A 24,017-nucleotide genomic window follows, 5' to 3' on the forward strand; every position below is an offset into this window, starting at 1 on the left:
CCTGAGCTTGGGGTGGCTTCTAGCAATGAGCTGCTACATTTGAAATGTTTGAAAGAAATAAACACTTTATTATAGTCAAGTTGAGCCAGAAGGAGACGGTCTGGTGTCGTGTTACAGCCGTGACTGTACGCAAAGAGCAAGAGAGTGAAATCAGCAAACGGTACAATCGTCCCCAATAATTGCATTTTATTACCATTTTTTTTTCTTCAATAAGTGAAACTTTGTGTACGGGTGTGATAAGACTAATATCAGCATGTTTTCAGCATGCAGCAGCAGCGCTTTCTGTAGGGCAAGTGCTCAAAGACACCCCAGTCCTCTATGCCATCGCCCTTCAACAGAACTGGGACAGACTATGGGGCAAGACACAAAACTGGACATTGTCCAAAAAAGAGACTGTAAAGGAATGATTTTCGCCATTCAAAAAACACAGAGGATGTGTTACACAGGAACACACAGAAACATACAAAGAAAACAAAACAAAACAAAAAAATCAGGAATGAAAACAAAGAAAGCAAACTAACAAAAAGAACCTGGACTTGGCAGTTGGTGAAGTGCTCTGGTGATCTCAGGCGACCTCTAGAGGGACAAAGGGGAACCACATCTCAAATGTACCTGTTTATTTGGATGGGGGAGGGGGAGGGGGGGAGGGGAGGTCATTTTTTCCTGTTTTGTTATTTGTCACTCCACTAAAAATGTACATGGGAATTACAAGCAAACTAGTCATAGAAAACACCCTTTGGCCATACTTTGAGGAGTCCGCTACATAGTGCGCTACAAGTGTACACGCGACATGAAACACCACTAAGCCCCCATGTACATTGTTTAGCCTACTACAGAAATCGTTTTTTGTAACGTGTTGTTTTATACTTTTTTTTTTTTTTTAACATTTAATTTTTTTCTTGTGACAAAAACAAGTGTAGGGAAAGGCTTCTATCTCCATAATGTTCACTAAAAACTGTGAAAGTATTAGACTGATGTTTGAATATCAAACAACAGGAACCCATTTAATCTTTTTTGCTTCGAGGTTCTGCTTGTTAATGCCAGAGAGGGGCTGTGTGTGTGTGTGTGTGTGTGTGTGAGGGAAGGGGGGGAGGGGCCTCACCCTGTCAGTCATTCATCGCTGAGCGGCGGCCTTGAGTTTGAGGCCGCTGCCGTCGTCGTCGTCGTCGTCGTCGCCGCCGCCGCCACCACAAGGCAAGTCCATGTCGTCCGAGTCGAGCCTTCCGAAGCCCATCGCTCGGCAACCTGAGATGCTGTGCAGTCTGGGCCTGATGTGGTCGCTCTCTGACTCGGGCTCAGGGGCCGGGTCCTCTGACAGGGGGAAGAACCGACTCTCCCATGGTGCTACCGTCTGAAACACACACACACACACACACACACACACACACACACACACACACACACACACACACACACACACACACACAGGAAACAACATTTAGCATTCCAGAACATATGAATGTCTTTAAAATCAACACTGTGACATGTACAACCAAACTCCTCTGCTTATGGTGAACCGAATAACCTCTGGGTGTGGCGTCCAATCAAGAGAGCCTCTTCTCTATTCACTGGTTAAATAAAAGGCTGACAAGTGCCAAACCCACCCTCACCCAGCAGCATCTGTACTCACCCTTTCCTCAAAGGTGAAGTCGGGCGTAGAGCAGCGTGTGTCCTCGCTGGACAGCAGCCGGTGCGAGTCCCTGGAGCAGGGTGTGTGGGGGTTGGAGGTGGTGTCGGGGCTGGCTGGGCTCATGGGCGACGGCACGTGGCTGTAGTCGTGAAGCATGGGGCAGTGGCCCGGGTCGGGGGACGCGGGCTGAGGGGTGGGAGGGTTGGTCCCGCACAGCAGCGGCGTAGTTCGCCCGTCCACAGATTTGTACGACCTGAGCGCCATGAGAGTGCGGTGAGTATCCAAGAGAGGGGAGGAGCCACTGCCTGATTTACACGTTTAAAAACTATCATGTCACTCTTCCTAGTGGAATTAGAATACCAACCTGCTGCCCCTCCTCTTAGCCGGAGCCAAGGCCATCCAGGTCCAGCGAGAACGCTCCTGGTCTTCGTAGGCCTGATGAAGCTGGATGAAGGCCGCTTCTGACAAGTCCTCCACCTACACACACACACACACACACAATGCTGTCAGGGCCCTGCGCTTCAGCTAAGAGGTAGTTTTACTTTTTGGCCACCAGGTGTCACCATTTGCTCTCTCGTTTGAGAAGAAGGCTTTTTTTTATACTAGGAACGATCAAACCCATGTGTTCATCTTGACGCATTCATAAATTACTAAGTAGGATCATAAAAAGGTCAGGAATAGAAAAGCCAGTAAGTGATGAATGTCATCCTAAACAATGATATATGAAGTTAGGTAGCACACTTGCCTCCCTTAGGATCTCATCTTCACTCATGGGCTGGGATGAGATGTCCACTACTCGCCAACTACACAAACAAAGAGATTCATATTACAGAAATGCACACAAGAGGAGGAGATGAGCTGCGCGCGCGCGCGCGTGTGCGTTCCTCTGCTCAGACCTGCTGGCCTGAACGTACCTGGGTGTGAGGATCTCCTTGTACTGCAGCTTCTCCACCCTGGTGGTGGCGGCCACAGACATGGGGATCACGATGTTGTTAATGTCAAAGGAGCTCTCGCCTCGCCTCCTCTTGATGGGCTGCTGCTGTGGGACAACACACACATGAGGACCTGCATGGACTCGAAACCACCAAAGAATAAATTGTGACAAAACACATTTAGATCCATTCTTACGCTTACGGGCGTGGTCGGGATGCTCTGACTGCTGGCACCCAGGGGTGCCGAGTTCTCTGAAGATGTGGACAGTTGGCGCGTTAGTGGGTTATGGAAGGCAGAGTGCATGCTGGGCAGCGTGGAGCAGGGGCTGCCTGAGTCCATGAAGAGCTTGGGGGAGGCTGGAGCACAAGAGAGGAACACGCTCATGGTTAGATGCTCACTCAAGTCTCTTTCATGAATGTGATTGAACCTGGCCCTGTTTATTCATGGATCCCTGAGTTTCAGAGGATCACCAAGCTTCATGTCATGACACAGTGACTCACAGTCAGTCCTGTCCAGCGAGTGCTCTCTTAATCTCTTGCGGCTGTAGCTCTTGTCGTAGGGCCCTAAGGGGGTGGAGAGGCCCGGCAGCCGCTCCGTCTTACACATGCTCTGGCCTTCCAGCCGGGCCGCGTTCAGAACCGCACTGCTGCTGCCCACGCTGCTGTCTGCCGCTCTCTGCTTGTCAGCGCGGCTCTTATAGTGACCCAGTCCTGTAACAAGAGGCACTGGGCGGGTTATCGTGGGGCAGGGACTTGGTGCAGGTATTCACTTTAAATATTTTAAGAGAATATGCAATTACAGGGCGTCTGTGAGCCCCATTAAGACATTGAAGGCAGAGGGAGAGAGTGAGTCCAGTTTCATGCGCAGAACTGAGCCCATTCTTACATTATTACCTCCACACTGTTTGTAAATAAAGACTTTAGTTTTTCAGGGGGAGTGTAAGAGGAGAGATGATTTATTATTTGTGTCATTCTCCCAAAGAGTTGCATTTGATACTTACTGACTGCCATGAGAGAGTTGGTGAACTTGTGCTTCTCTTTGGACGAGGACAGCTTGTGTTTGAGGGAGAGCTTCTTCAGCGGTTTGCTCCTCTCCAGTGCCTTTGTCTGCCACTGGCTCTTCATTACTTGCTGCAGACGGAGGCCTATGCAAACATCTGAGGAAGAAATAATATGAAGAGTTTAAGTCTTTAAACACAAGAAGTAGAAGATTTCCCTTTAAGCACTTCAGGCTTTCTTTGTGTAAATTCATTGGTAAAGACAAAGTCGGCGATCAACTCTGTCTGCAGACTTTTAGACGGCTGCAGCCACGCCTCATTTGTCCTCCCGTCTCCGTGTGAAGCAGGAAATGACAGCGTTAAGCCCTGAGCTCTGCTGCGGGCGTGTTCCACTAACTCACCGTCGGGGAAGGAGAGAATGGGGTGGACGCCAAGATCCAGTCTTGACAGGCGTTCCAGGTTGGGCAGCTCGTACTGCGGGTCCTCTTTGGGGGTGGGCCGGCCACCACACATCACACAGCTGGAGTTAACCCTACAGTTATACTGGATGCAGCTGCTCCTCTGGGCCTGCGGGTGGGGGGGGGCAGCAGACAGTGAAGTATACAGTGTGTGCATATTGCTCAATAATCAACCAATGATTTCTATACATTCCCTTCAGCACTGTTTACAGTCAAAGACTTGTCTGGCACTGGCATGACTGGAAATTTCCTCCTGCCAGTGACGAGCTCAGAGCGTTAAAGTGAATCAGGAGCTGCAGCACCAGTGTGCACGCGCCCCCACACACACACACACACACAGAAACACACAGAAACACACCTTGCCGTTGAGGTTGGGCACAGTGTTGGGCTGAATGAGCCGCCGTCGCCGACAGCTGACTAGTGGTCGTGTACGAGCAGCCACACATGTGCCGTCGTAGGCAGAGGGCTGTTGGTGCTTTGTGTCTGCACACTCCGTCATCCTGGAACAAAGACACACAACAGGGGAACTCAGGCAACAAGCTTCCAGACCTTCCTCAACATGTGACGGTACATGAGGAGAATATATTATCTTCATGTTACTTCAGCGAATGAGCATTCAAATGTCATTATTACTCAGCCCCCTCAGTTAAACCATGAGTCTGCAACTTGGGAGCATTAAAGTGAGGCGAGGAGCAGCAGCCGTACCTGCTCAGGACGCCGTTCACCGGCTGGCCATTTTGACCTTTCCAGGGCCCCGGCTCTGCTGTGGGGATGTGGGTGGCGACCATGTGCTCCAGCCGTTCTGAACTACCGTCCTGCACACACAGATAACACACAGCGGTTGAGGCTACACCTAATGTCAACCATGGCAACACCGGCCTGGCAACATCACTTTCAAAACCCTGACGTGTTTAAAGAGACACAACACTGAACACAAAGTCAATCAGGCCAAGTCCAGAGGTTCTGAATGACTTGGTCTGTATTCATGTAAAAGCCTGGGCTCTTTGAAAGCTTTTAACTATTCTGCTGCATCATTCATTCCCAAATAAACAACAACAGCAGACCACATGAAGAGGCACTTTCTGATTAATATCAGAGCTGACAAGAGAACAGAATGAAACCATTTCCTCTGAACACTAAAGAGCAACTGAACTAAAAGCTGTACACTTTCCATAGGACAGTCAGGCTTCATGAGTCACTCTTACCTGACTTACAGGCTCTGCCTTCACTTCTATCCCACCAGCAGGCAGCGTGCTGGGAGCAACACCACCCAGCTCCACTGAGCCCTACAGAGAGACATCATTAGAGGAGAATACTCTCACCTCCAACACGGTGACAACAATGAGCACATTACACAAATGAATATGTCACACACACATCCAGGAGGTGAACCTGAACACCAGAGGCTTTTTAAATCATACAGACAAAGAAGCTTCTAAATCCATGCAAGTCCAGGGACGTTCCTGTGTTTGTCCCTAGGGAATCTCTCCAATGTCTCTCAAATACATTTGACTGAATTTGAAAGGTGAAATGTCCGGCAGAACAAGCAAACAAGCCGGAGCACAAGAGCCCAAAGCAAAGTCCCTTCCATACAGGCCGGCCCTGTGGTCAAGTAGCACAACAGAGACACAAGCCTGAACATTCACTTCATTAACCAGGACTCTGGACTAAAAACTCAAGTGTCCACAGAATCTCCACCCTCACAGGACACAGGATCCTGTAAATCACCGCCAGGGGACCAGAAAAAGGCCCTGAGCCGGTGAGTAATAGGTTCTAAAGAATGGTTAATAATTAATTTCTTTATTCCTCTGTGGTCATCAGTTGTTCCCTCAGTCCTGTCACGTGTGTTACACTGAGAGGAAGGACAGGACGTAAATCCTCCACTCACTAAACAACATGTTTTGTTTACATGAACTATCACAGGTTTCAGTGTAAAAGCCAAACAGAAAAATAATTTAACACTACAATTAAGATGCTACACACCTCACAGGCTCTCACACATCACATCATGCAGCCCTAAAGATTAGGTTTCAAGTCCTAGATTTGCTTGGATTCTTTGTCATGTTTTGCATGAGGTGAATATGTTTGATTTTCCAGTTTTCCTATTACAGGTATTCAAATGTTTATAGGCTTGGCCAATTTGGCATAAACTGCCATAATTCAAGACACTGCGCCACTGCAACCAATTCCAAGTGACACATGACAACAGCAACACGAATAACCTGAATCCAAGTTGCTGTGAGAGCTACTTTCTCTTTACAAAGGCCCAGAACTGTCTGCCCTTAACAATAGCACGACTGTCTCACCAGTGTTCTGATTCAGGTATAAGGTATTACAATTAATGATTGAAGCTGCAGCGGTGGCAAAGGCCTGAACCTGCTGAAAGAACAGCTGAGCGATTGTAATGACGCATAAAACAAACATTAAACACACATGTGCTGCTGGAATAGAGGGCAGTATTGAAAGGACACAAGCTGGATTAGAAGAGACACGTCTTCCATGTAGCGTGGAGCAACTGACCTTGCTGGCACGGATCTGTTTGTAGATGTCAGTCTGCTGTCGGATGCGGTACTCCAAGTCTGAGATGTGGGCCTGGAGCCAGTTCCAGTGGCTGATGATGGCCGCTCTCTCCACCGTGTAGCGGCTCTCCGCCCGTTTCCATCTGGAGGGAAGAGAATGCGTGCGTTTATGATCAACAAATAGAAAGAATCATACAGCCGATAATCTGGCAAGCCTCGAACAACTTCTGTTACATTTTCACAAATAGAATCCTACACATGTGCAGTCCGGTGGAAGATTACACTAATTAAACTAAATGCCTAAGGAAGTTAAATTGTCACATCTACACCCAATGCCATAAAGAACCTAGTGAATGTATCATTTAAAAGCATTTAAAGAGCATCTAAGCATTTCCCCTTCCAGACTGCAGAGGTCAGCAGATCAGCGTGATACACAAAAGCTCCGGGGCGATGGCAATTACAGCATCTGAAAAAAACAAAACACTAAATCTTCAGAAAACAGGCAGGTCACATGCATTATGAGCAGAGCAGAAAGATAAGAATGGGGCTTTCTGATACACTAGCTCCTTTCAGGGCACAGGATGAATGCCCAGTGAGAGTAGAGTACTCCATTTTACCAGTATGACACACAGAATGGGCATTTCAAAGGCAGACAAGAGAGGAAAATGTCTGCTTTTGCACCGTGCCTCAGTGTCCAGAGAGGGCGCCCTTTTATCAAAATACGGGTCGCTGTGTGACTGTGGCTTCACAATGAAAATAATGACTCGGGTGCCTGACAAAGATAGACATTGCCCTCCTCTGTGCGTCCGGCTCTCCGTGCCTCGTCTCTGTTTTCAATTTTACGGGCTCAAGCAGGACGGAGGAATTACAAGGCAGGCTACAGCTGCGACCGCTCACAGAGGCAGAGGAGGAAACAGGAAGTGAAGCAGAGAAATGTAACAGGGACAATGAGGACTGGAAGGCCCTGGCAGCCTGGAGAGGAACAGACGGGCTTCAAAGCGACGTACAGGCCACAGGGTAGTTGGGGGGAGGGGGATGGGGGGTGGGGGTCTGATGTCATAGAGCAGTGCAGCAGACACAGGAACGACTCTAAACGTCCAAACAAGAAACACCGCTTCAGTGTGGAGTGAGCAGGAGGAGGCTGTGTGAGTGTGTGACTCCCTGCTCTCTTCCCTCCCACCTTTTAGGCATTGACGTCTCGTTTAATGTAATGGAACATCGAGGACATAAATACAACTGCAGTGCATCTTGCTGATGACTTCTGCTGCTGTTCAGACTGAGCGTTGTGTGCGATGCATTTATCTGACCGGTGAACGTCCACACGCACTGCTACACTCGTGAACACACCCGTGGCCAGTGCACCAGATCAATGAACTGGCAGCTCATCTGCATTGCCGTGTCCCGGTGGGGACTCAAGAAAAACAACCAACAAAAACATATTGGTGATGCACAACCAATGGCACCGATCATTCAGATTGTGTAGCATGACTCTGGCAAAGAGAGAGAGAGAGAGAGAGAGAGAGGGAGAGAGAGAGACAGAGACAGAGACAGAGAGAGAGCGAGAGAGGGGCCTGGTGTTAAGCTCCTGATGGTACACTGGAAAATCACATCAAGGTGAGTCACACAGCCTATTATAGGAAAGAGTGGGCATACACTGTTAGGATCCCCAGACCACCGGCAGCATGAGCCAACATCTAACCTATAAGGCCGCCAACCACAATCAGAAAGGTCACAGACATGGACGTAAAAATGTAGACGGGAACTGTGGAGGATTAAAGCCGGAGGACAATATCCAGCATGACGCCCCCCCCCCCCCCGACTGCCATCTCTGCGTCTCCTACTGCTGCAAGGTGCAAACAAAAAACCCCTCTGTGTCCAGCTGACAAGAGAGGGGAAGCATAAGTTAAGGTGAAGGCGTAAAACATACGCTCACTTGGTCCAATGACCTTAATTGTCACAGTAAAACAGGACGACAAGGAGGATGGGGGTCAGTAAAAGCTGTGAGACACCCCCCACCCCCAACACTTGGAGCTCCATCCCCCTACCCAGCACATATTTTCCTCCCCCTCCTCCCACACACACAAAGCACCAGCGGCAGTCACTACAGCCGTTTGTTTCCCGGCCGTCAGCACATTCTCCATTGTGATGCTTCTCTGGGTATAGCACATATGCTGGGCACTCCTATACCATACGGCCCGCCTAAAACCAACACGCACCGACCCCCCCAAACGTCTCCAAGTTCTCCCTGCTCCTCTAGACATTCTAGCAACCGAGAGCCTGACCACTGAGCCGGCGAGCCAACGTACAACCGATACTATGCTTCCAGTGGAAACCTACACGAGACGGGACACAGGTGATGCATCACGCTCGCCTGTCTTTCATAAAAGAAGAAGCAACTTCAACCTCCATTTTAGACAAAATAAAAACAAGAACAAACCTCCCAACTCATTTGCAAAACAAGTGAGCAGTGCAGATAAAATGTTCCCGTTTACAAGAAATCAATACGGTTAACGATTCTCTTCAAACCAGTGCTAAAAAAAATCATTAAAAATGCTACTTCTTCACAAGCCACACAATTATAGCACTTTGAGAGGGACGGGTTAGATCTGTTCAATGCTCCATATGAACAAACGTCATCTGGCTTCAGGACCACGTTACCAGCGCTTCAGCGAAATCAAGCACCTCCTAAAATCAATTCTAATCGATTTGTTTCCTGTTACATGCAACCATGAAAGTATTAGCTATAGATAAAATCCCTAAATGTTACAAAATGTATGACGGATGATACGTAAATGATGAAGAAATTAATAGAGTGCAATCTAAACAGCAAAAGAATGCAGCCTTTCAACTGCTTCCTGCTCTGGATGTGAACGTCAACAAGAAGGTCACATAATCTAAATACAAAAAAGGGCCAAATCTGCTCCTCTCACAATCATTCATACAGAGCTACTCTATAACAAACTGTTGAGCTGCATTGTGTGGTAATTATTATTAACAATCAGATATCAGAATTAGGAAAGGCATAATAAAAACATTTCATACATCGGATCTGAAAATCCAGTTTCTAGGTTTGGTGATTTCCACATGCTCAGTTTCAGTTTCTTCCTATGGAATGGGAGCTTAAAGTTTCCATATGAGAAAGACACAACTTGCAGCTACATTTCAGAATATCGTTGTTCATGTTTTGTACCATAAGTTAGAGACATTTAAAGCAGCAGCTGTCATTTCATTTGGCCCAATTTTTCTGGCTTATTTTACCAGGAAGTCTGTCAAGATTGCACAAGACAGCTGGATGAACTCATTTTTTGAAGCGTAACTCCGTGTGCGAGAGAGAGAGGCAGTTGTGAATGAGCTGGGCCGACAGGGTGTGTGTGTGTGTGTGTGTGTGTGTGTGTGTGTGTGTGTGTGTGTGTGAGGGGCAGGAAAACTACTGAGGGCAAATTCAGCCGGAGCTGTAGCAGTCATTACATAAAGGACGAGGGTTATGTAACGCCTGTGGGTTCGTGTTGAGGAACTTGGGCTGAACTAAACACATCCAGATGTGTCATACGGGACAGAAAACTATACAGGCAGACACATATGTACACACAAAGACAGACACACACAGGGGGGGGGGGGGGGAAGCACCTCAGTCTGCAGAGTAATGCTGAGCCATAAGCATGAAAGGCATGCAGTCGTCTCCGCCAAGCCAGTTACCCTCATTCCAGAGAGGCAGGCTGACGAGCGCCTCAGTCTAATTACATGAAGAGAATAAAAACAACATCCGCCCTCGACCTCTAGTCTTAGATTAATCTGGACCGTCTTTGGGTACCAGTAACAAAGACGTGGTGGCACCGTTCTGTGGATGAGCCATTATGTAAGAAGAGAGATTTCTCTGACGTGCACTGTTGTTGCCTCAGAAACGATAAATCATGCCCACTCATTTCTTCCTGGAGACCAACCTATGCTCTGTGGACACATAACTCACCATCGCTCCCATACCCTCCACAAATATCTAATGCAGCTGTAATTACCATTCTTTCATGTTATCAAAGTCACTTCTTCCAACTAGCAGCCTATAATTTCTGATACGATCCTCTATGTACATCACAGTCGGTCACACTGGATGGAGCGGAGCGGTCTTTCAGCATAAGCCGAGCAACAGATGTTGGCTGGGCCCCAATCCTTTAAAATACAGAAAGCCACATGCAGAGTATAGACTGGGATGACAGGATTAGTAGTAAGCAATACACTGCATCCAAACAAGCCGTCCAAATAGATTATTTTCTAGACTGTCATCAACTGGGATGACGTTTAACAACTGTGGAAGACGTTACATTATCTGTAGTCCCGACTGGTGTGATGCTGTAAGCCATTAATTGTCAACTGTGACAAAATACCTGTTGTTAAAAAGTGGTATTATGGTTCTGTACACACACACACACACACACCCTGCCCACTGGCTTACTCACAATAGGCTAAGGTCCCTCCTTGTGTGGCACGGCCGGGAACCACAAACCAGTTTTTGACTCGCGATGAGATGGATGATTATACAATGTGCATCGCACAGAGGGTTATGAAGCCATTATTGACGTAAAGGTTCTGGCCGGTCAGCAGACAGTTCACTGTGCTGACAACTGATAATGATTATAGCTGCTACCAACTGGAGTAAATTAACTGGAGTAAATTAAGAAAAGGTACGACAATAGAAGATGAAGTTTAAGCTGTTTTAACTTGTGTTTATATTTCCTTGTGCTGATTATTGCGATGCGTGACAGGTATGATGATGCAGACTGGCTTCACTGTGCTGCTTTATAAAACATGGCTGCAACACACAACAATCAACTAACTGACCAGAGTCTTCATTAGTTTGAAATGAAAAGTAATATCGGGTCAGCCTGCGAGAAACACGACCCGGGCAAAACATCTAATGTTTCTAAGGAGAAGTTATTTCCAGCCAATCAGATACTTAATACAATTCATTAAAACATTTACACATTGCGTAATTACACTATGATATTTCACAATCAACAATATTTGGGGCATAAATCAAAACAAGGAGGAGTACATCACAATGTACAAGTGGTAGAGGCAGTAGTCTTATTTGCCCTCCAGGTAAAAGATACAATCCTTCAGAGCTTTTCAATGAAGGTATACAAGAAATACTAATTGGGCTATGAACGTAATGATGTCGCTGGCCAGTAAACTGCTGCTGTTGCTCATGCTCCTGTTCCATGCCTGTGGCATCTCCATGGCTCAACATGTATGTGGTTCCACTTCTCAAGGATAAAGCTCTGGTTGCGATTGTTTGCACTTAACACTTTACTGATTGTTGTCGTCACTGCTGAACACAAAGGACTCTTGCATTGTTTGATAATTGCCAAAGACAGAACGAATTTCTCCAAAAAAGCAAACATTAATTGTATAAGACCTATGAGAAATCTGACAGAAGTGTGATCAGAGTTGTCTGTGGCCCGCCTGCTTGGTGTTACTTTCTGTGGTTACTGGTGCTCGTTTCTCTTCATTGTGAAGTGAAGAAGAAAAAAGTCAAAGAGCAGCCAATTAATCATTTCTTCTTTCAGTAATCCTATTAACTTAATTCCGGTATATTGAGGCTACACAACACAGTGAGTCACATGACTAAATCCCTGACTGCTGCAGTGTCAATTCAGCACTTCATCATAAACAGCATCATTAGGTAATGGTTTACAAATATGAAAGAATATGCTACTTCTGTTTTTCTTACAAATGACTGATGGTTTGGAATCACTCATTATAAACAAAAACATTTGCATCACGACATGTGTTGTTGTCATTCAGTCATTACATCTTAAATGAATCAGGAGATCCATAAATGCTGACATCTTCTCCTTCCACTGACATGCTCCTAATGTGGCAAACCCTCGGTCAGCATGACAAACCTGATTCACCAGTGCTGACAAATGCATATAAATCAATATGTTACAGTATTCATAGTACAGCATTCTTAGAAGACTTGACTGTGAAGAAGCTACAGGAAGTGCCGACACCGACGTCAGCTACCTGCTAATTCCTAGTTGATAAAATGTATTTATCTAGACCTTTTCTCATTTCAAAACCCCTCCACAAAATGGATTTCTGTATTTTAACCTTAAAGACTGCCTTGGTCTCAATAAAAGAACATCAGATGCAAATGTCAATGTGTCCAGCTGTGTGTTACAAGTGTGCCATTTATCATTTAAGCTGTAAATGTGTCAAACTCAAAGTCAAATCACTCACAGATCATCTCACAGGCAATCCCTATATGCCAGGGTTTATAATGGCATATCATTAACCATTATATGTATAATTATGTATAATTAAATACAAGTTTCTGCTGTGCATGAGCCAAAGCTAGGTGGGAAAAGGATCGTTAAGGCGCTACAGTTCTCAGTGGCCACTGCAAGGACACACAGAGCCTCTGCAGGAGAAGAATCAATGCAGCAGCTACAGGCATACAGCAAGAGAGAAAGTCTTCATTAGGAGAGAGCAACTAACACATATAAGCGCGTTATTTTTCAGCATGCGTGGTCGAAGTTTTACATGCTTATACAGAGGGTTAAGCTCCCTGTTCACGATATTGTGCGCTTGGTTTATTTTCGGGCTGTGCTCATAACTGTCATGTTAAAGAAATCTGACGCCGTGGGGTCTTGGTAAGAACATCGCCTATGAGACACACACCCCTTTCAGAAGGTTGTCAACTTCTTTCTATGGGATCCATTGAAGTGCACCTGCAGTTTGGTGATCATTTGACATCCGTGGACCTTTATCTGGCAGTAAGGTATCCAAAATGATTGTAAATGATGAACATTTTAACGCACACTGTAAAATTCCTTTTAATTAAATAATGTAAAGCATTCAGTGTAAGCCTGGCTTTACCAATGTCCATGTACAGCACACTCTTTAGTTATGAAGATATTTAGGTCATGGGTCTAAAGCAGCACACGAAGCCATTATAAAAAAAACAATCACTGTTCTTACCTACTTTGTTAATAATCTACTCGATCCTACACAGGTCAGCTAGTTCAGTAATGCTGCTGATCCACCTGTTGTATTAAAAAAACAACAACTTTCCAATGCTAATGCCGCACAAAGGAAAAATGTGATCTTCCCATGGAATACATCTGCAAGCCCCCGCAGAGATAAATCTGGCATCACAACAGGAAGCACGAATAAACAAAAACCCCACACCTTCTACGTGATCTGACCTCCATCCCCAACCCAACGTTTCTGCTTGGGTTAAGTTTTAATCAAAACATTCACTCGCTCTGTGGGTGCTCACTTGTTCCCTCTGCAAATAAACACAACATTCAATTTCAGCCCTGGCCCGTTCAGGCGAAAGCACGGCATGTGGAGGAGCTTTTTCCAAGTCCATTTGAGCCTGTGTGTCCTCCACTAGAAAGGTACCACCCACTTCACTACACAGGCTCACTGGGAAAATGGTATCTCTGCCTCTCCCTGGAGTTTGACCCTATTCACTAGTAAGGCAGACCAGGCAGTTAGAATTGTCATTAGCACCTGCCAGGCCCGAGCGGCATATTGCAGAGACTGGATCAATGGGGACTTGAACAGGAAGGTTAAACTTTGCAGGTGTACAAAGGCAAGAACCATCAAAGACACATTAGAACCTGTACAGCTTTACTTAGCTTTATGTCTGTGGTGTGATGACATTTACTTACAATTTGACATGTCGCTGCTCAATGTCCACTCTGGCCAGTTCCTCCTCTTCCAAATCAGAGTCCCCTCCAGAGCTACTTTCTGTCACATCTGAATCAAAGGCGCTTTCTGCTGAATGAAGGTTGGCTGTTCCACTCAGGTACAGCCTCTCCAATTCCAGCGGCATGGAGCCACTTTTCAGGAAGCGACTGAGGCCGTCTCTGTTGCCAGAAGAGGAGTGGCGTCCTGTTCTCCATGTGGCTGAAGGGGCGGCCGTCTCCGATTTGCGATTACCAGCTAGCAGCCGGTTAAGTGCGGAGTCTAAGAAGCCCCCGAGCTGCTGTTGAATGTGCCGCTCCACCTGCTTGGCCTGTACCACCTGAAGACGCTTGCGCAGGCGCCGCAGTCTGCCTTCAATCTCAGCTTGACGGTTGCTGTTGAGAAGTGTGCGCTCCCTAACATGGGCGTCTAGGCTGTCCAAGGAAGAACACGGAAGAGGCGGCTGTGGTGCAGGTGTGCAAGGCGGGGACCCTTGCTGGCTGCTACCTGGTCTCTCTCTGTCAGATCCCTGTGACTGACTAGTAGGTGTGTGTGAATCCTCCTCCTCTAAATTCACTTGCTTTGTGAGGTTAGGGTTGTCATGGGTAAAGGGGGAAAGTGCAGTAGACTGAAGCACTGGTGGTTCAAAGTTGCTTCCATCAGTATTTTGAGAAACCCCCGAGGAATGCTTCTGTTTAAGGGTTCCTTTTACCGACATGTGCCCTGATAAGGTGGCTGTCAAGGTCTCAGAGTTCAAGGGCAGGTTCTGGGTCTGAGAGTCTGTGGTGGCAGAAGTCTTGTCCCCATTCACGGCCACCACACAACCAGAGCCAGACATCGTGGCCAGTTTCTTGGCCAGACCATTGACAGGTGCCATGGGCTGGCCACCACCGTTGGTGCTGCCACTCATGAGGCTTTTGAGCTGACTGCCAGAGAGTTCTATTGCCTGCCTCTTCCTCAGCAGGAAGTCTCCTCCGTTGAGCAGGGTACTGGGCAGGATTCTGTGGCTTTTCAACACAGACTGTTTAATAAGGACACCTTTCAGCTTAATTGACTCCTTAGTTGAAGGGACAGATGTCACATCCGAGCACAAGTAAGAAGCCACCAGTGGCTGGAGCTTGCCCAGCGCGGAGGCCTGGGCCGTGGAATCGGTTTGGGGCTGCTGTTGCTGTAGTTGCTGTTCCTGGTCGCCACCACAGAAGTCAAGGGGGCACTCTTCGGAGGAGGCTTTGCACTTAGCGGGGCCGCTGCTATGGATGAGGATGTTGCTGGCGTTACCGTTGTTCTCTGCACTGGCTGGTGAGAGACTAGAGGATGGGGCAGCCAGTTTGAAGCGGATGTGGTGAGCTTCAGCTGGGGCGTCGGTGAGAGCGGGCGCCATCGCAGCCATGCAGTGCAGAGGGACGGGCACCGCGGCCTGCTCCACACCACCAGCTTACTGCCCCACCAGAGGACAGCCTGGATGGACAATCGAAAACAAAGGAAAAAATAGATATAAAGTTTTCCATAAGTAATCCAGAGAACGTGTGGACAGTTTAAGTATATGCAAGTTCAAATTCTGATCCTGGTGGGTGTGGGAAGTTGTCGGGTGGAGTTATTTTCTTATCAAGAATTCAGAGGTAAAACCTTGAACAGCAATTGAACTAATAAACAGCAGGGTTAACATACAAAGACACTACCTAAAAAAATTATACTGAAATGAATGTTGTATCCAGCAGCTTAAAGATGTGTTGGTCTCAGAGCAATCATGATTATAATTAAGAAGGAAAAGAATTACAGTTAAATATAGACTAAGGTTTACACGATAATATGATAATACCATATCAGGTGATCAATTCTTAAATGGAAGTCTTGAATTACAGGTATTCTGTACCCATAATGAATGATATCAAACAATCGGAATCCTTGCATTACAGGTTCTGTAAGCCTCAAAGGTCAGTGGAAAGTTACTGAGCACCACCCAAATGAAAGAAGCAATTCATTGATACGTGGTACCAATTAGAAACAAGACAGGTGCTCTATTGACTCTGCTCAATATGAAGCCTAGCGTAATACCTACAATGCAAAGGGTGCATGTGTCCCCTTCATCTAGTTCAAAGCCTAATAAAATTATCTGGTGACTAAATGACATTTTGTTGACCTACTGGCTGCTAAAAATGATCCTGCAAGGGCACCGAGAAATCAATAAGGGTCTGAGGTGCTGTCTACACACGCTCCCTTATGGGGTTTACTAAAATACAATGAGCTGATGATATGCACTGAATTTAGGAAGTAGGGACCTAAGGCAATGGATAGAATAGCAGCAGACATCAGAGCCAAATTCCAGGCCAATAAATCCCCATTATGCCTGTGCTTGTATGAACCAGCCTTCACAGTTATTTACTCACAGAGCACCACTTTAAAGAATAAGGGTTGGAATTAAATTCAGATGAAGGAAGAAACAGGCAAAGCCAATGCAAATGATCCAAACCCACTGCCCTACATGTGCCCTAGTAAATCAGTGTACAGCAGGGTTCCACAATGGGTGTGTAAGTAGGTGGATTTAGGCCTCAGAATTAGCCCAGAGCACATGATGTCATTCTGCCTACGTTTCTATGTGGATTTCAGTTGAATTAAACAACGTTTCCTAGTTACAGCTTTGTTATTTAGACAGTAAAGATGAGCGACTCGAATTGCGAGCGTTATGTTAATAGAACAATGACGTGATTACGGTTAAGGACCATTTCAAAGGTTAACATGTCACCCATGACAACTGCCCGTCCAACCGTATCGCCTCAAGGAAACCTGCTTCGAATGAACACAGGCGAGTCATAATCGAACCCTGCCCAGCCTAACAGATAGAAGGAGCCCTGCTGTTAAATAAGGCAGTAGATAGAAGCAGACTACATCTCGGCATATCGTCTGCCGATGAATGGGGGCTCGGTGTTTCACCGCAGTTTCTAGTCTGCGCGCACTACGCCATGTTGGTATTTCCGAAGCAGATTATGCAATGTAACTCATCAAGATAAAACTGCCTGTTCCGCTCCGAACGCAGCGCAGTCGATCACACCATATGGAATATCACTGAATAACCAACGTCAGTAAGCGTGTAGATATCGTCCTGCTGCGTTATAACGTAAGGGGACGAAAGCGATCCGTTAACTAGCCGATTAGAGGTGCGCCAAAAGATTCCACTTCCAATACTCGCCGACCATAACGTAATCACCAAAATGTCGCCCTGATGTTTACAATAATATTAGTGAGTCCGCGTCTCTGTCCGTGTTCTCTTGTACTGACTATACCGACTGCAACATTTCATAATCGTGAATCCTCCGCTGCTTAGGCGGAAACGATACAAGAGCGGCCGTGGGTTTGTATCATTTCCCCGCATCAGTACACACATCACAGCGACCACGAAAGACCAAGGAAAACATGAATATCCGGTCAGAATACATCACAGGACACACTGCGTGCAAATTTATACGCGTCGCATCTGGCTAACGTTAGCAGAGAAAAGCTGCTGATGCAAGAAACACAACCTGCTCCCGAGCTGCCGTTCAGATCTAATAAGCCAACTGCAGTGTAACACTGCCTGCCCACACCACATTTACAAGGCTCCACATCTACACACGGCCAGAGGAAACGTGCGTGTTTTTTTGCCAACCCCGTTAGTCAAGTAAACATTATAGTCACTAGCTGCAATCGCACCGCTTCGTTTTAATTAATCGTACCCAGAGTGCTACTTGTGATCTGCTAAACGCCGCGGTGTAGCATACATTAAGCCCACAGTTAAATTGGGGCTCCGTGGTTAACTTCGTACTGGTTGGTGAGAGGGTAAATCAGACGGTACGAACGTTATGCATCACAAATCATTTTAAAACAACGCGTAAAAATATCTACTGGAGAGTGTAGACATGGTATGCATTGCAATTAGACCCGAGACAATAAATACAGGCAGACAGGAGGCGTAAACATATGTCGGGGTCCTTTGCGCCGCTTTAAGTACAGTAACTGGAGGATCATCAAACAGTGCGTAATGCAGATATGTCAAAAGCTGAGAAGTTGGGAGTAGACCTGCGAGTCAAGCTAGCTCGCTAACAAAGAAAAAGGAGGAACCTACCACGTGACGAGGTTGCACTATCCGAGGGAATTTCAGCAACAATCCCCCGCAGTTTTGCTGAAAAAAAACAAGAGTGTTATCACAAAACCGGGTTCGGTTCGATCACTCGGCCATTTATCAAACCCAAACTGCGCCCAGAATGCCGGAAAAAGGGCCCCGTCCAAAGCCGCCCGGGTTCGTTCCGGATTCGGCAATGGGCGAATCAACGATCTACACCTTGCTCGCCCTGCTAGCTCGCCTCGCCGCTACAGCGAATATAAGGCAAGGCCGAGGAACGGTCCTTCCTATCCCGAAATACTGAAAATGTGGGCGATTTCACGGCAATCCTGTATCAGAATGTCCAATTCTCACGAAGTGGGGGGTAATCCCGGTGCCAGTTTGTCGCGAGCCGTTTTCTCTCGTTTTAGGGAGAGACGCTTAGAAAATGGCGGCTAGCTCCTCTCCCTCGGATTTGAGTCTGACAAACATAGAAGCGCTCTGTGTGTATGTGTGTGTAAGCGCGCGTGCGCGCGCGCGCGTGTTGCTTACTTGTAGGCGGGAGACATTTCTCATACTCGCCGCTAGAGTAAAGGGCAGATAAGAAACGACATGAAACGCTCTGAAGAAGATACCACAGGAGGGCATTGTCTCCCAAAAGATAGCGCAGTGTCAATTATGCATTAGTTAAACGGACAAAAGTCATGGAGGCTGTGACGCTGGAAACGTGGCGGGTAGTAGATACGGATCACACTTTAGCATTACACCGCCTGTTTTACTAAGAATGTAACTACAAATACATGACCCGTAAATATAAAACGTTTAAACGCGCCAGTAATTATATAATCACCAGCGGGTTGTTTATCTACCCTTCCACATAATCACAAATTCCGAAATGCGTATCGTTTCTTTATCGTATAACTAAATAAATACATAAACTCGGGGAAAGCAGAACCGAGCCGAACTACCTCATTCACAACAGCAGTGGTGCAGTTACAGCCAAGGCCCACTCGAGGGAGCGCTTTCGCAGGATTAAGAGCAAACCAAGAGTTGTTTACAAATCAAAATATATGAATGGTCCGGCTAAACTTTGTGATCATATTCCCGTAATCATCCCAAAATAAGGCACTAGAGGGTTTGGACATAAAAGGAAACATAATACCATACCAAATACCATATGATGCAATACAATTCAATAGTTCTAAAATAATTTCAGATAATCTGTTGTGGTTTTGGTTAAATCTGCGACGTCTCTTAGGATATAAAAGTAGTGACTTTGTGGGATTATATTTCAAGGAGTGCATAAATATGTGTATCTGTCTCCTCTCCACCCGAGAGTATACTTTGCAATATAATAATAAATATAAATGGATTATTAATAGAAATTGTGTGTATGAAATCAGATTGAACAATTAATCTGCCATGCTTGTTGTTATAGTTTAAACTTCGATTTCACCTTACAATGGAATTGGAAAAATTGAAGTCTTCATAAAGTTTTTCTTTTTTTTCAGTGCATTAATTGTACATATACAAGGAATCATTATGTAAACTACAGCTCGAATGTGCACTATTTCTACTACACTGCTATTACCATTGATGAATGACATGATCACAACACAATTATTACTATTACTACTACAACAGTCACGATTAATAATAACAATAGTAATAATACCTTTAGCTCCATTATCGAAAGAATCCATTCTGTAATCCATGGGGCCATATTCCAAAACACTGCACGTGGATATTACGTGCCACCTAAAAGAAAAGAAATGTATAAATGAGGATGACCAGAATCCAATCTAAACATTTCAAAAACAAATCCCGTCTGAGTGTATAAAGTTATAAACTGTCCTAGCAGCGGTGTGCGGGGACGTCCAGCTGGCAAGCTAACATTAGCAGGCTAATTTTACTCCCTGGAACGTTATCAGTGCAAATTTACTTGAAAGAAAAATATTTCAACATGTCATAATAGGTTAACAACTACAATTGAGGTGTGGACTGAACTCTTGAATTAAGCACAGCCGTTAAAGAACTCCTCGCCGCATGAATGTATGATAGTTAATAGTACTTTCTCTGAGGCTAGTTGCAAGCTAATGCTAGCTACGTTAACCAGACTGGGGTTCACGTCTGTACGTCGTCGCACGCGCAGCCAATAAGCAGCCCGCTTAGCTAGCATGCTAGGCTAAAGCTCCGCTAGCTTGTTTCGCTCGCTTGCTACCCCCCAATCCCATATTGACTTTTCAATGACTGCCGTATTTTTGCTTGTTTTGCAAAAAAAAGTAAAGGGAAAAAAAACAGACGGACCTGAAATAACCGGCAAGAGCTTCGATCCAACGCGCCGCTTATCTTGACACCGCAGCTGTTTAATAAATTTGACAAAATAACAACAGAAATCTTACTTCCCTGCTTGTCCTGTTACTAACCGTTGACGACTTGATAATAACCCGCCCCCGGCTTTCCTATTGGTCATCACCGCCATCTGAGGCCTCCTATTGGTCAGCCGCGATGTCATTCTTCGCAAATACCCGTACAGCGGAAATGTGGGACGAAAGTTCATAGCACGAAACTTCATTATTCCAAATATTGTTTTCACTCTGAAATATACTCACTAGTTTCATAAGATGTCCTTTATTATTAAATATCAGCATTCACTGAGCCCATAGACGAGTTTAACACGCACAGCACGCATGCTAGCTACACACAGTCCGGCTTTATCAGGGATTTTCTTGTCTTTCTGTGTAAACTAATATTTTTAAAGCTTCGCCATTCAGAGCTTCAGTTTACACGAATTAAAGATGTTTGCCTGGTGATACACACCACAACTGCATAATGCTGATAATTGCAAACAAATCTACAGAGTTTCTTTATTTCATCTTATGTCCAGTGATATGAGAAATCCAGATATTGCTTGTTAACAGATATTTAATGGGTATGGGATCTGTTAATGCAATAAGTGTGTTCCCTGAAGGCAACACAAGCCTGAAACAGAGCATGAATCTGCCCTTCTGAGGATCTGCAGGTGTGGATCTGCACTCAGGATTGATGGAGGTTGGATGTGTGATGAGCCAAAACACAATGATCTGTACAAAGCAAGAGGATGGAAATATAACATTTTCTATTGCTACCTAAATATGATAGGTTAGTTATGAACTACTAGTGTGGTTAGAAAGGTCCCCCAAAAAAGAATTGAACATTTTTCCACATGGCAGTGTGTGTCAGTAATGACATCGCTCTCTGATCTCTATTCAGTCACGGTGAAATATTTACATTTTGTAAAAATGAAAAGTCAGTACCATGTTGCCATTGCAACTTAGCAACAAAGGCCAGTGTAGTGGCGAGACGTCTTTCCACCTCTTCAACAAAGATGTGTCACCTCTTGCTTGAGCCTGGCAGACGGCGTTTAGTCAGGTGCACAACAAGATGAGGTAAGGTTCCTTAAAAATGGATTCAAACACACAATTTACAAAGTGAACAACACACAGTGAAAAAAAGCTGTTGCTTCTTGGTTGCTTCCAACAGTGTCAGACTCTAAAGCTACTTAAATATACAGGTGACACGATCAGATAAAGTGATGCCATCAAACTAACAGAGTGGTGTCATCTAAAACACGTTACAACGGTGATGTCATCAAGGCTTGACAGACACACAACATCAGGAACATTCCAGCATGTAGACAGACACACTTGCAGCTACAAACAGGAGTCAGAGCCAACCTGCACAATACACCATTCATTTGCATCTTATTATAGTTTTTAATGCATTCGTTCCATCATCTCTTGCATTTTATGAGTCATCAGTTGTTAGTGCTTTTTTTTAATCTTCCCTTTCATGACAGAGATGATGCTGCATTCTGGAAGACAGACTTAATTGATGTTTGGCATTGATACCTCAGCTTAATGAATGAACATCTGCAGACATCCAAAGCTGCACATTCACATTTGCCAGCAAATGATGTAAAATGCAGACTGATGGGCCTTTCATTTTGTGGGAGTGGGCGTTCTCTTGAATATTAATTGTTTTCCTCAATGCCACTGGCTGATTTAATGTGCAGGATGAGGCCATCGTGTACAGTAAACAGGAGGCAGAGGCTCTCACACACACACACTTGTGTCTTGTGTTCCAGTAGTATCCAAAGCATTTGTCTCTTTTATATCAGCGTGTGGCCTTAGATCAGACACATGAGTCATTCACAGCATTATTGATGTATTATGCAGAGAGACTCGCATCCTCTATTTACCCTTCATATACCCTGCTCGTGTGGCTGTTGTAAAAGCTTTTTTTTTTTTTTTCTAAATAAAATGTTTGTATACTATACCGCCAAATTGAGGAGGGGGCGCACGTCAGATGGTCGCGGTGCTGCTGATGCAGTTCAATGTATCTCTGGAGATCAGATCAGCTGACAGACTGCTGAAAGGGGCGTGTCTTCATCACCAAGCCGTCTATGGCGTGAGGGACCCTTCTTAACCATCTGACGCCACAAACACGACCTGTTTGACCTCGTACGATCTGCAGCCAGGGCAACAAACAACAAACGCAGTACAAAAAACCTTTTTCTTCCTGCAGTTTTTGTTGTTGTTTTGTTTTATTTTCGTGTCGTTTCGTCTGCACCTTTGGAAAATCACTTCTGTTCTGGGTCACCTGAAAAGTTCCTGCTTATTTCTGCCTCATAACGGAGAAGTTTCTTGATGTAGTTATAGTGATTGAACACTAGGTGGCGGTAATGAATCATATTCCACATGATTCCCTTGCAGTTGCGCCCCATGAAGCCTGGAGGCAGCAGCTACCTACAGATGAGACACTTCTTCTGTTCCAATTACTGGCTATATTTCACACACCGCTTCTGATTAAATTAACCCATTAATCACTGTAAATTGATCCGTCCAACTATGTAAAGAGATGAACTTTGTGAATGTCAGTTAACTCATGGGACAGAATATCACATAGTAGCACCAGTCAGACCTAAGTGTTTTTTTCAATTTGATTTCATGTAATCAAATCAGTGAGTGTGAACATGAGCATTTATGTGAGGAAAGCCTGAATTCCAAAATTAATGTTTTCTTAAATGGGGGGAACACTTAGCAATCAACTGCTCGAGGGGCAATGACTAAGATTTTTGGTCTGTAAGTGTTCTCCAGCTATTTCACATCCAATTGAGCTTTTAATTATGATAGTGTTAAGAGCCCTGGACCAGAAGCATCTCATGATTCTTTGAAATCACGATCCTTCTGAATGGTACTTTGTACGTCTTTGCAGATTGCAGTTTCCCCCCGACTCCCCATTCTCTTTGGAACTGTGAATTAGTGTGACATTGCAGATTAAAAGCAGGGCAAACACTCTCTTGTTCTTCCTAATGGGAGGAATGCTCACTTGTGCAGAAGGATCTTATTTAAAAGCTGATGCTCAGTTGCACTGCCCTCTGAGACGTATACACAAAGCTTAAAAGGATCACTCCATGCTCCGAAATGTATTTCTTGTTTGTTTTGTCTCAGGAGACTCCAGAGATAAATGGCAGAGTGATCCAGAGCTCCCGCTTCAGAGAGGCCACCCCTGTACAGCAGCAGAAGACTTTTATTCTTTAGTAATGGAAAACATATTGTTTCCTGGTGTGGCTAGAAATAAACATGACATCACCCTTTTGATAAATGTTTCATTCAGTCAAATACAACACACATTTGATTTATTATCTTTTCACATTTTTCCCCCAAGTATG

The 24,017-nt window shown here is 45.3% G+C and overlaps 1 protein-coding gene across 7 annotated transcripts; it reads right to left on the reverse strand.

The window, feature by feature from the left end:
* Positions 1-628: 628 nt before the first annotated feature.
* Positions 629-20,729, reverse strand: LOC143001786 (KAT8 regulatory NSL complex subunit 1-like). Of its 7 annotated transcripts, none has more exons than XM_076151568.1 (17): positions 20,612-20,729; positions 19,980-20,062; positions 18,329-18,385; positions 14,214-15,687; positions 6,539-6,680; positions 5,224-5,304; positions 4,724-4,833; positions 4,377-4,518; positions 3,962-4,127; positions 3,564-3,719; positions 3,064-3,273; positions 2,759-2,919; positions 2,545-2,669; positions 2,376-2,433; positions 1,995-2,107; positions 1,631-1,883; positions 629-1,351 (listed from the first exon to the last, which is right to left on the reverse strand). In XM_076151568.1, exons 4-17 carry the CDS (start codon positions 15,617-15,619, stop codon positions 1,115-1,117), a joined length of 3,360 nt encoding a protein of 1,119 aa, XP_076007683.1. In that variant the 5' UTR covers positions 15,620-15,687; positions 18,329-18,385; positions 19,980-20,062; positions 20,612-20,729; the 3' UTR covers positions 629-1,114. The 7 variants fall into 7 exon arrangements, with proteins under 7 accessions (XP_076007683.1, XP_076007681.1, XP_076007680.1 ...); XM_076151566.1 differs by having other exon boundaries at positions 2,545-2,666; positions 2,765-2,919; positions 3,064-3,288; XM_076151565.1 differs by having other exon boundaries at positions 2,765-2,919; positions 3,064-3,288.
* Positions 20,730-24,017: the final 3,288 nt, after the last annotated feature.

Source organism: Genypterus blacodes, unplaced genomic scaffold (assembly GCF_046128005.1).
Source record: "Genypterus blacodes isolate CSIRO-AG114 ecotype Tasmania unplaced genomic scaffold, CSIRO-AGI_Gbla_v1 ptg000055l_1, whole genome shotgun sequence".
In the NCBI taxonomy this organism is placed as follows: Eukaryota; Metazoa; Chordata; class Actinopteri; order Ophidiiformes; family Ophidiidae; genus Genypterus; species Genypterus blacodes.